The sequence below is a fragment of the Typha angustifolia genome, chromosome 8 (assembly GCF_048772165.1).
Source record: "Typha angustifolia cultivar Huaian chromosome 8, ASM4877216v1, whole genome shotgun sequence".
Taxonomy (NCBI): domain Eukaryota; kingdom Viridiplantae; phylum Streptophyta; class Magnoliopsida; order Poales; family Typhaceae; genus Typha; species Typha angustifolia.
In genome coordinates, this window is record NC_133246.1 from 2,660,980 (window position 1) to 2,673,650 (window position 12,671).

The 12,671-nt window shown below is 38.5% G+C and overlaps 2 protein-coding genes across 3 annotated transcripts; both read left to right on the forward strand.

Annotated features, from left to right (window-relative positions):
• The first annotated feature begins 220 nt into the window (after positions 1 to 220).
• On the forward strand, positions 221 to 7,257 carry LOC140766258 (uncharacterized). Of its 2 annotated transcripts, none has more exons than XM_073105752.1 (14): positions 221 to 322; positions 776 to 842; positions 959 to 1,160; positions 1,427 to 1,501; positions 1,590 to 1,691; positions 1,916 to 1,956; positions 3,132 to 3,245; positions 3,856 to 3,970; positions 4,112 to 4,302; positions 4,376 to 4,492; positions 5,152 to 5,232; positions 5,387 to 5,625; positions 5,780 to 5,819; positions 6,463 to 7,257. In XM_073105752.1, the coding sequence occupies exons 2-14, from the start codon at positions 804 to 806 to the stop codon at positions 7,006 to 7,008; spliced, it is 1,902 nt and encodes a 633-aa protein (XP_072961853.1). In that variant the 5' UTR covers positions 221 to 322; positions 776 to 803; the 3' UTR covers positions 7,009 to 7,257. The 2 variants fall into 2 exon arrangements, with proteins under 2 accessions (XP_072961853.1, XP_072961854.1); XM_073105753.1 differs by lacking the exon at positions 221 to 322 and adding an exon at positions 355 to 469.
• Positions 7,258 to 8,433: 1,176 nt separating this feature from the next.
• On the forward strand, positions 8,434 to 11,936 carry LOC140765370 (membrane steroid-binding protein 1-like). The gene is made up of 2 exons (XM_073104423.1): positions 8,434 to 8,896; positions 11,296 to 11,936. Exons 1-2 carry the CDS (start codon positions 8,586 to 8,588, stop codon positions 11,687 to 11,689), a joined length of 705 nt encoding a protein of 234 aa, XP_072960524.1. The 5' UTR covers positions 8,434 to 8,585; the 3' UTR covers positions 11,690 to 11,936.
• The last annotated feature ends 735 nt before the right edge of the window (positions 11,937 to 12,671 follow it).

Below are 12,671 nucleotides of genomic sequence, written 5' to 3' on the forward strand. Positions count from 1 at the left end.
GCAAATCGCCCATAACTAATCATAATATTTTGTGAGAATACTAAAGATAATTTATTTTTTAAATATTTAAACTTGATTTATATTAATATAGCCTATAATGAGCCGGAGTAGAATGGCCACGAATGTTTGGTGTCGAAACTGGGCCGATCCAGCTTTGCTTTGGCCCACTGACAAGGGTATTTTTATTCTTCCGAATGTCGACGTGACACGATCAAGCTCCGTGCTTACAAATATGGCGATCGTCTTCTCCAAGTTCTTTTCCTCTCACTGGAGAAAAATTTAGCTTGCGATCGGCTACCTCGCACTCGCTCATCTTTGATCGGTAATACCTCCGATTACAAAAGCAACACACCTATCTGATTGCATGTTTTGTATTCTTGATCTCCATCACGCATGAATCCATGATCAAGAGCTACTCTTACTTTCACTCTTGTACCAGGATTCCTTTCCCAAAATATTCTATATGGTGGTAGGTTCTTGTAACCATGTTTATTGCGACAAATTTATCTTTAAATTTCATCTCATTTTGTGTAAATTCAATTTTGTTATATCTTACTGCGGTAGTCTCATAGCCTTTAGAAGCATCTAAATCTCTATGATCCACATGCCCTAGAGTTGCAGTTGTAGAATGGCACACGATAGTTTGTTTGATTATAGTTCTTCCATGGCAGATAAAATGTTGTGTTTGGCCAATTAATTTATCGATACAAGAAGTTGTAGATTTGTACGTTAGTTACAGGTATCACTTCAGCTGCTCCTTTTCTCTTGTCCACAGCTAAAAGGAGTGCTTGTAACTGAACGCAATGGAGAAAGGTGAAGTCTACAACTGCGTGTTCAAGCTGGTTAGTATGATATCATATTAGAAACTTTTCCTTTTGTAATTTTTATTTATGTAAGAAAAATAGGTAAAAACGAGAAATTGATGTGAAAACTTTTTGTTATTGATGTTATATGGTAGAGGGATTGTCCACAACGGCACAAGGAGAAAGTTTATGTTGGTTGTGGGGCCGGATTTGGCGGGGACAGGCCACTGGCAGCTCTTAAATTACTTCAGAGAGTCAAAGAACTCGATTACCTTGTGCTCGAATGCTTGGCAGAACGTACACTAGCAGACCACTACCAAAACATGGTATCTGGAGGAAAAGGCTATGATCCACGAAGTATGCTGCATTTTTTTGTTCTTTATTTACTGATACTCAGAATGAATTGATGAACTTCTATATGTTTAGCATTTCAGAAGTCCTAAATATAAAAAATAATAAATTTCTAACAATCAGAAGCTTTACATTAAGCGAGTCTGTGTCTTTTGTTTGCATACAGATTTGCATATACAAAGAAACTTTGTTATTTTATCTGTTAGATAAAATGATTCTCTTTTTTTGGCAATTTGATCTGTCTTGTTTATTGCACCAATGAAACTTTGCAGTCGCAGAATGGATGCTGCTGCTTCTACCTTTGGCTGTCGAAAGAGGAGTTTGTATCATTACAAATATGGGTGCAAGTAATGATCTTATCACTGTCGATCAATTTGCCATCTATATGTCCATTATTTTCTTAGGTAATTCATAACCCTCTATTGGTTTTGGAAGTGGATCCACTTGGTGCGCAGAAAGAAGTACTGGATGTTTCCTGTAAGTTGGGACTGTCAATAACGGTCTCAGTGGCCTATGAAGTTTCTCTTGCAGAGCAAGGTAAGCTTCACATACATCAACATGTAGATGGAAAAAATTGAAAATTTCTCATTTTCTCGTCATGTATTTTTTACTAGGACATGTAATGACTTTTTACTTTATCAAGTGACTAAACTCATTACTCATTAAAGCATGGCAGCATGCATATAAAGTGGGGTTGTAACTGACCAGTTGTTATGCTTGAATTTCCTATATGTTCTCAAAGCTGGTCTTTTATTTTGCAGGTCTTTCTTCATCTTCTGATGGATCAACCAAACTTAAAGGGGTAAGTTTCCTTCTCCGACCTCACTGCCAAGTTAAGATCTTATGTGTTTGCTTGGAGTACACTATTCTCCTAAATTCTGATTTGTTGGTTTCCGGGGATTGTCGTAGAAGCTTCTAACTCTGTGCTTTAAAGTAAGCTGCAGTTATTTGACCTTGCATGATCTCCTCTGTCAGCAAATCGTTGTTCTTTTTTCTGTTAGTGTACTAGGTCTTTTTATTATTCTAAATTTATTGGTGATTTTTGAGAGAAACTTATGGTCACAATGCATATGACAAACACAAATAATGATGGTCCCTACAGGTAGTTTGCTAGAACAAACTTCAAAAGAAACTCCTTTTGCTACAACATAACTTAACTTTATCATTATAAGAAGTCCCGATAATTTTAACACACCCTTCAATTAATAATAATTTACTGCTGATGTAGCTGCTGCTTATATGTACTTTTCATTAAGTTCCAGGATTGAAATTTGTCGCCTTCAGTGAAATTGATTCTTTTTTGTTTGCCAATGTCTACATATGCCTGGTAGAATCAGTGTTACATTTGATTTCATAAGCTAGTAGCACTTGTATTCTGGATTCCCCAAATAAGGACAAAGTATTGACATAGCATAGCACAACCACATGCTGGTAGCCATAAGTACAGAATTTGCCAACTGACACAAGTTGATATAGGGTAACACACTTCCTATGCTTTATAATCTATGCTAGTTTTGGCACAGTTGACATGGGAGTATCAAGATGCTACCTTGTATTAGATCTAATAAGGCATTAGCATGTGCTTCCCCATGCAAATAGGCATAGTAAACAGAGATAATTTATGATGAAGAAAGATAATGGGAAAATAGGCAGATGTAAAGAAAGATGACTTGGAATAGATAATGGGAAAACTGGGAAGATCATCCTTCTTCTATACTTGACTAGAGGTGAGGCTTAACTCATTCGTTATGTATTTCCATACCAACACACTGAGAAGATCACCATGCGAATACTCTGTAGCAATTTCCCATCTGACGAATTCACATCTTGACTGTTCTTACAATGTTACATATTCCGTTGATCAGACTAGTAATATTTGTGTATCCATCTTGTAGCACCAAGTCTGGTTTTCAATTTGTAGAAACTTCTGAACTTTCTCCACATACGTTGATCTTAATTTCATTTTTATATGTGAAGGGGACGAGTACATATCTCGGAGCAGCTCCAATTGTCCATTGCCTAGAGAGTTACAAACCACAAGTTGTCATCACTTCTCGAGTTGCTGATGCTGCATTATTCCTGGCTCCAATGGTATGTCGGTCATGTGTCTTGATGTGACTACAAATGATCTATATTATCTTGTTTGATCCCGTGGAAATGTAGCAAATGTTCTGTTGCATTCCTTTATAACAATAGAACATTTTTCTTATTGAGAAAAAAATCTAGGGAATTATTAGCAGATATTTGTCACTACTTATAAACATGTTATTCTAATGGCTTCAATTTTTGGATCAGCTTTGTGACTACGTTATTGGATTCTACAATGTATTAATTATAGAGTGAACAGAGTGATGTGTTTTACCTTGAGTTTGTTAAAGCATTTGGGATGGGAAAGACTCCCTGGATGAGTTCATTAAAGTTTCCATTATCGACAGCTTTCCCAGGTCCTGAGGTCTATTTGGGGTTTCTTGCTAGTTCCGCAAGATAAGACAATGGCCAATATGATTGACCTGCCTACTTACCTAGCAGTATGGGTTTATCTAATTTTTTTTAACTTTGAGACTTACTGAGCTTTTGAGCAACTAATACGACTCCACCATATTATTTGTTTATGTTTTTCTTATATGCACCAAGAGAAGAAATAAAGTTATCTAATTAGCTCGTCATCTAACCTCAGTTAATGACATATCTTCATGACAAGGTTTATGAATTAGGTTGGAACTGGAATGAGTGTGAAAAACTGGCACAAGGAGCTTTAGCTGGCCATCTTTTAGAGTGTGGTTGTCAACTCACTGGAGGATATTTCATGCATCCAGGTACACTCTTAATTTTTCTCAAAACTGTTATATGATAGTATGAATGTGTTACCAAGCAGATATTTTACTTCATGTTATTATGCTTTACAAGATTTATTCTACAATCTGGTGATGCTGCAATAACTATATTCTGCTAAACAGGAGATAGGTATCGAGATTTTCCTTTTAAACAGCTTCTAGATTTATCTCTTCCATTTGCTGAAATCAGTTATAATGGAGAAGTATCTGTAGCAAAGTCAGTTGGTAGTGGAGGTGCTTTGAACGGCAGTACTTGTGCAGAGCAGCTTCTTTATGAGGTCGGCGATCCTGGAAGCTACATAACTCCTGATGTGGTGAGGTTGAATTACAATTTTCACCATTTCGTGGACTACGGAGTCAGAATATTGATTGAATTTAATAGTGCAGGTTATAGATTTGCGCAATGTATATTTCTGTCAACTGTCAGATGACAAAGTTCTCTGCAATGGGGCAAAAACTTCTAATGTTCATATCCCTGAAAAACTTCTGCAGTTAGTCCCAATGGTACGTTAATGTAGTAGCCAAAAATCATGATTAACCGTTACCTTCATAACCTTCGAGTATGTTGCAGTATCTCTATTGCGTTCTATGGTTATAACATTTTTTGAGGTTAGCTGAGCTTTCTGGTGTTACTCTCCATGAGTCTGGAAAAGGTTTTAAGTCTTTGAAGATGTCAACCATTATAAAATCATGTTTTTCGTTTTCATCTCTATTCTCTTTATTTATCTCTTATACCACATATATTCTTCGCAGTATGTATTTGGAACACTCTTTAATTGTCAGTAGTACTTTAATTTAGTAAACGTGAAGGATGGAGAAATAGCAGAAGAAGAGGTACAAATTGGTGTACTGAAGATATGCATAAAACAAAATGAAAGTTCCCTTAGCTCTTCCTAATAGATCAGTCCTTATGATGTATGCCCTTCTTTTGTTACACATTCCGTATCAACATTTGAAATATAATGAATAATGTGATGCCATATTTGATTATTTGTTACCCTTTCATTAAATAAAGATGAATGGAGAAAAAGGATCATATAGATTGTCCCAAATAGTTGGAACTAAAGCATGGGTGTTGTCTACGTCGTGCCATATTTGTTGGTGTTTGAAATTAGTAATATTTTACTGCATGGTTAGATGTTGAATAATATAATGACCCTCAGGATTGTGGATGGAAAGGTTGGGGAGAGATATCTTATGGCGGGTGTGGATGTTTAAGGCGCGCTCAGGCTGCAGAATATCTGGTTAGTGTGCTTATCAAGGAAACATTGTTATGGAATCATGTTTTCTTGCTCATGATTCATATATGACATATGTGCTGAATGAGGTAACTATTGTCATGTAACCACAGACTCACTATGAAGTTAATACATGCTTCATGCTTACCTTCTATATTAGGTTAGATCATGGATGGATGAAGTATTTCCTGGAGTTAAAGATCGTATTGTCTCATACATTGTTGGACATGACAGTCTGAAAACTTCTCATACTGATATACAAACATCCTCTGCTGAACAAGTTTTGGATATTAGACTTAGAATGGATGGATTGTTCGAGCTGAAGGAGCATGCCATTCACTTTATTAAAGAGTTTATGGCTCTTTACACTAATGGGCCAGCTGGTGGTGGTGGTATCTGGTAGGTACAAGACACTTCTTATACATTCTTCTGCAAACAGCGCACATCATACTTTGCAACTGATTGAATGTTGTTACATATGGAAAAGAATCTGTATTCTTTCTTTACTGTAAAGTTAAAAGCACTCATTTCTGAATTCTGTTCCCTGATGCAGTACTGGACACAAGAAGGAGATTTTTCTTCAAAAGGAACTGGTATGGTTCACCATTTTTTGTGAGAACTGAAATATGTTCATTTGTAATGAAACAGTAATCTCGTTAAATTTACTATTATAAATTGGTTCGGAGTAAGTAAGAAGGAAGAAAATGCCACCAGTATTGTATTTGTTTGCTCATCAACTTCTCTCTGAACAACTCATCTTATGCCAAATTAGGGCATAAGCTTCTATTTATGCATTGAAAGTCTATTCTGGCCCATTTGAGCTCAAATTTCTTGCTTGGGTATGCTATCTGGCTTCTACAAGCTGAAAATAATAATGATATTGTTCAGTCAATTCAACTCTTTTAGGATAGCAGTTGAAAGAGAGAACATAAATTTCAGATATAGCAGTAGTGTCTATATGGACAGATTTCTACTCCAGTCTTTAGTCACTTCACTTCCAACAACGAACAGGCTTATTTCCATGGATCCTTAAATGTGCAATATTTTCGTCCTTTGATCATATTATTGAGCATAACATAAAAGTTGTTATATGTTAAAATTTTCTTCAGTGAGAGGACTCAAAAATTTTCCTCTTGTGTGATTATCAATCCATATAATTCTATACTATATAGAAGGAATTTTTTTACATTGTCAAGGGAAATATAACGCTTCTTAATTTAATTCTTCTATGTGCAGGTTGATCGTGATAATGTTTTTTGGAAATCAGGTACGAATCAGACGACGGTCTCATGTTTACAGAACAAAAAGGCTACACAACATAATGCAGAAGAACCACTACTAACATCAAAGTGCAGTCATCACTGTAGCACAGCTGCTCTGCCTCGTATAGTTGCTGCTCCATCAGAAAAGAAGATACCTCTGTATCAAGCTGCTCATAGCAGGGCTGGTGACAAAGGAAATGACTTGAACTTTTCCATTATTCCTCACTTCCCCAGTGACATTGGTCGGCTCAAAAAGGTGATCACGCCAAAGTGGGTCAAGAACGTGATTTCAACTCTCCTTGATGCCTCATCATTTCCTGATAGTCACACTATCCAGCAGAGATACCATCTGCTAGAGCAAGTCAAGGTGGAGATTTATGAGGTTCCAGGCATCCATTCTCTGAATGTTGTGGTGCGGAATATTCTCGATGGGGGAGTTAATTGTTCTAGGAGAATTGACCGCCATGGGAAGACAGTGTCTGATCTCATCTTGAGCCAAGAAATTGTTTTGCCATCATGATCACAACTACGATCTATGCTTCCAGCCTTGTTGAGCTATATGTTTTCAAAAGGTCTAAACCACATTTCTGTCAGATGACTTGTGCAGTTAAGTTACACACCAGCAGGAGGTTGCATATTTGGTCCCACTGTAATAAGAGGTAGTTTGTCTCTTGTTTGTACGATAAACATCTTTATTCCTGGAAGTGAATTGATATGTTTGTATGCTATTCATCCAATAGAAAAGAGGTTATCCATGGACTTATCCAAATTCTTGCAGCTAACTTTTTAGTTATTCCACAAGACCTGTTTCAAGTGCTTGTACGGCATTTTAGTTATTTGAGGAAAAGGGAAGCTACAATCACCTTACCAAGCTGCTTTGAGAAAGAATGCCAAAGGGGGCCGCCGTGTGGGAGCTGGCACCAAAATCCACAAAAAGACCAGGGTTTATTACTTAGTCAATCAATCTGATAATTAAGAAAGAGGCTTATTTTCAGCACCGACGCACTTTCTCCTCCGTTCGTATTTACAAGAATGTATGTAATGCCCCCACCAAATAGGAATTGGATTAGCATCGGACAAGATTTGGTTTCCACTATTATTAGAGATGGTCGGAGTCTTCCACTTCGGCATTTTGGGGGGTCCTCCCATGGTGTAGCCAACCCGACCACAAACAAAACATAATTCTGACAGATCCTCATAGATAAATTTAACCTACACCTGTCTTATACCGAACCCCACCAACATAGTTTGTCACAAGGGTTTCCACAACCCTCCAGGGAGACTCAGATCATATCACTCTTAGACATAAGTCAGAATAGATAGAACCCATTAGTCATATCAGACACAAGGAAAGGCGTCGATACCTCGCGACTGCCGGCCAGATAACTATGGGTTTTCCTAAAAACTAACCATACATTCTAAACTTCAATTCCTTGCAACTGCTGGCCAGAAGTTCGAGGTCGACCTCCTTCCTGTCTGCAAGATAAGATAATCCGCAATCCTATGCTTTAGGATTGTGCCCAACCTTCGCAATTGTTGCCTAAGCTTTGTGGAGCTCTCTTGCCGCACTATCGGCACGTCGCCATTTCCGACCACCTGAGCCCAATCAGGCTTATGAGCATAGATAGGATTGCTGGTGGCAGCCTTGTTGATCAATAATCACGACTACCTTCCCCTTCCCTTGATCCGAAGGGTCCGGATTTCCCTGGATCCGGAGGATCCGTGGGGACAGTTTGGGTGGGGCCAATGCCAACCAACCACTTCACAGTCGTTAAACGCGGTGAGATATCGAAAGATTCTAAAAGTCGCCACCTCACTCGCCAGTAATAGTTCCCACCTGTACGGTTACCGACAGTGTTCAACATAATACATATTGTATTTGAATATACCATAATTATCTATTCCATCAACCACTTCCAATTTCCAAATATTACTTTAAAAAGATTCCAAATGTAACTTCCGTAGAAAGGGTTCATCTCTTTTCTCCCTCGGTGTTCGTGTGCGTGAGAGAGGGGAAGAGAAGGAGAGCGGAGCGGATACTGGAAAGAGAGATAAGAGAGAGAGAGAGAGAGAGAGAGAGAGAGAGAGAGAGAGAGTATGGCGGCGGCGGCGGTGGAGCTGTGGGAGACCCTAAAGCACGCGATCGTAGCATACACGGGGCTCTCTCCGGCGGCGTTCTTCACGGTGGTCGCGGTATCGGCGGTGTTCTACCACGTGGTGTCGGGTTTCTTCGCGGCGCCGCCGCCGCCCCCTAGGAAGCGGGAGCTCGTTAAGGTGGAGCCGCTCCCGCCTCCCATCCAGCTCGGGGAGATCACCGAGGAGGAGCTCAAGGCCTACGACGGCTCGGATCCCGAGAAGCCCCTACTCATGGCCGTCAAAGGCCAGATCTATGACGTCACCCAGAGCAGGTCTCGATGATCTTTCTACTTTGACTTTACTGTTGATATGTTTCGATTCTAGGGTTTCCTCAGTTTGGAGCTTGAATTGTTATGTATGCTTTGATTATTGCCAAAACACTATAAACAATTACTCTAGCTCGAGTTGTCGGAGTAAATTTTATTAGTTCTTGCGACGAGATGAGTGGTTCGATAAAATTTGGAGTGCACCTCGTATCAAAGGGATTAGAATCTTTGAAGTGGACATTTCGACAAGAATCAGATATTTAGCTACTGTCACTCTCCAGAGTAGATTAATTTGTGCGTGAAGCGATACCGAGTAACCGAAGTAATAATATTTAATAGTTCTTTTGATAAAATTTTAGAGCCCTAATATCTAAATAATGGTAGGATGGCAGGGCATTGGTTGAATTAGTTTTTGCAACTTGCAAGATGCGATGGTTGTTGATCTCTCCCACCAGTTATTTTATGTGCAATCTTGATAAGTCGATGTCTTTCTGATTGGTGCTGTATCCAAAAGACAATCATTGTGTTTTTTATTGTCTCTTGAAAAGGATCAATCTGTGAAATTTATCCATGACAGTACACCAAGTCTATGTCGAAATCAAAATTTAAACTCGAGACAAACTAAACTATTTGTGGTGAAAATACTCACCAGCAATAGCTTGCAGCAGGGGCTCTTATACCCTGCTCTAGTATGATAATAGGTACATGAAGATCTAGGCCTGCAACTTGTTTTCTTATTTATTGTAAACGTGATCCTGTTCAAATCTTTCACATGCTTTGGCTCGATTAGGATTTGAGCTCCTATGCTTGTTCCAGTCAACATCTCAAATTGCAAGGTCATCTGATCCAAGCCAAATTCTTTATCTCAGTCTTATCATGATCAATGACCAGTTCCTTCTGAAACCCAGATCTGAAATTGAGTCATGTATGCTGAATGTGAATCCAGCCTGAGCCTAAGCGAATATCTGATTCCAGTTCAATTAGTCCTGATCAAGCTGAGGCCAAATCCTGCCTAGTTTAATTGTGAATCAAGTCTAGATCTATCCAGTTTTGCTGAAGAAGACTCCACTTTAATGCATGCCCATTCCAGCCTAACAGATTATTTTCCCTGTGCAGTACAAATCTAAGTGCGCCAAAATCCTCTCCTGAACTATTTCAATTCAATCTTAATATAAGACCTTTTCAATTGAGTTCTGTCTAGTGCATCTATCTATAAAATATTGACCCCAGCATCTTGGCTCAACTTTATGTTTTTGGAGTTTAATGATCTGTTGGAAAACTAACATATCTATCAAAACAAGAGTGACATGGTTGGTAAAATATCACAAATCCATGCTGATCATGAGAAAGAATTCAACATCATGTACCAAAATTTGAAGTTAATGTCTCTATTATTATAAAGCTAGAATGTTTTTTTATTCTGCCATAGTAAAATTTAAGTTGCATTAGGTATATAATTTGTATTCATATTATCATATATTTGTTCTATTTTAGTTGTTATCTACTATAGTTAACTAAAATCACATTGATGTTGTACCTTGAGCATGTCATCAGAAATGGATACGAATTCCGGAGTAGATCACTAATTCATGAAAGTTCTAGAATGGGTCTATATATTTCAAGTGAAAGTTATTTGCATGCATTTCTTGTTTCTCTTGTTTTGTGATTCTGTCTCAAGAATCTTAAGCCTCTATGGGATACTCATTCATCTAGAAAGATTTATCGGAAGTGGCATAAAGATGACAAATGATATTTTGGGAAATGAACTTATCATGTTTCATCGAAGATAATTCTTGTTCTGTATGTCATTTATTTTCCTTTTGAATCTGGTAAATAAAGAGATTGCATCAACCTGGCCTTCCGCATGCTACATTTATATGACTATCTCCTCTTTTATGTTGTAGTATGTTGGTTTTTGGATGCGCTACATTTATATGACCATCTCCTCTTTTATGTTGTAGTATGTTAGTTTTTGGATATGTTCTCGGCCATTCTTTGGCTACTTATTTTAAGATAAAACTATTATGGCTGGTAGTTTAAATTCTGTTGGAAAAGTTTGCATTGCTATTTGTTCCTTTTTTAACCTTTCTCTACTAGCCTTTTTGACTTATAAGCAGTTGGAAACCCACATGTAGCATATCTTTTCCAAGTTATTGTTCTGTTGTAGATGATCCCTTTTGCATCTGATTAAATTCAGTTGATTACCTAGTTTTGGCATACTTACTCCATGTACCAATTCTTGTGAGGTTAATCCTCTTGCATCCAATGAACTGCAGTATATATATTTCACTGTGCTATTTAATACTTGCAATGTCCAAAGTTTCCGGAGGTCATCTTAGTTTTTCATGTTCTTTCCAGAGCTCAAAGGGTCATCTAAGTTCTTTTTATCTTTTGGTGTTTTGCAGGATGTTTTATGGACCTGATGGCCCATATGGATTATTCGCCGGTAAAGATGCAAGTAGAGCTTTGGCGAAAATGTCCTTTGAACAAAAAGATTTGACTGGCGATATCTCAGGCCTTGGACCCTTTGAGCTTGACGCCTTGCAGGACTGGGAGTACAAGTTCATGAGCAAGTATGTAAAGGTTGGAACGATCAAGAAAGCAGTGCCTGCCGCAGAGGTGGGTGCTACCAATCCCCCTGAAGCATCAGAAAATGCCGCTGATGTTAGTACAATTAGTCAAGCAGGCCATGCTGTGGAACCAAAGGAAAATGGGTCAGAAAGCCATGAAGATGCAAAACAGGCAAGGAAGGCAGAGGACAAGCCGACAGACCTTGTTGAAGAAGTTGATGCTGATTAAGTCTCCAAAGAGTAAACTAAAGTTGTCGAATCATCGTGGCTAGCAGTACCTAGCAGTGCATTCCAGTTGCATTTCATAATTTGCTTCAAACTTTAGTAGTATTGGTTTAGCTAAGTGGTCTTTCCTGTATACAGATTGTCCTGATATATGGCAGGTCTAAATCAATGCTGTAAGTGTGATAATCTGCAATAACCTGTAATGGGTTTTTTTTTCAAAAAACAAATTCAAGGGTTCCCTTCTTGTTGCATCTTTGAATAGCTTGTGATGATCTGATGATATGTAGTGATATTGGTACGGTTAGGGGAGATTGCATTTGGATTTTGACAGATATATATATATATATATATATATATATATATATATATATATATATGTTTCTTTTGAAAAGGATGTTATTCATTTTCTTTTAGACTTATTTGGCACGCGATGCTGATCTTTTTTAACGCACCAAGAGTTCTAGCATGTGTCTCTAGATGCTGCATCCTGGGAAATTTGGAAGTAGATCCAACGATAGATATCCTATCTAACTCACCACAGGAGAAACCACTATGAGAGTTCTCTTCGCTGCTGCTGCCGCCCGTGACTTTGCCCCCTCTCTCCTCCCCCTAGCCACCTGGCTCTACCAGGATGATTACCCCTTGTTCTATTATTATCTCCTCTTCTTTCCTCCTCATTTCTCTTTCTTCATCTCCACCATCCAAGATCCCGTCGTCCTCTCTCTAGTGGTTTGTGCCGGTTCCATAGCTCTCTCTCGCTGGATTCGAGCTTTGTCATTGCTGCGTTGTCAGATCCGAGCCTTGCCGTTGCCCCCCCGCCTTCTCTTCTCTCCTGTGAGAGCTCATCCAGCCATACCCTCCGCGTCAACTTGTTGTCCTTTAATTTAATTGGTATACAAACAAATAAAGATACTGTATGCTACGTAAACCTCGGGTAACGCTCTCCCTTCAGCAGAGACAGAGGGGCATAACGGGGATTCTAACAG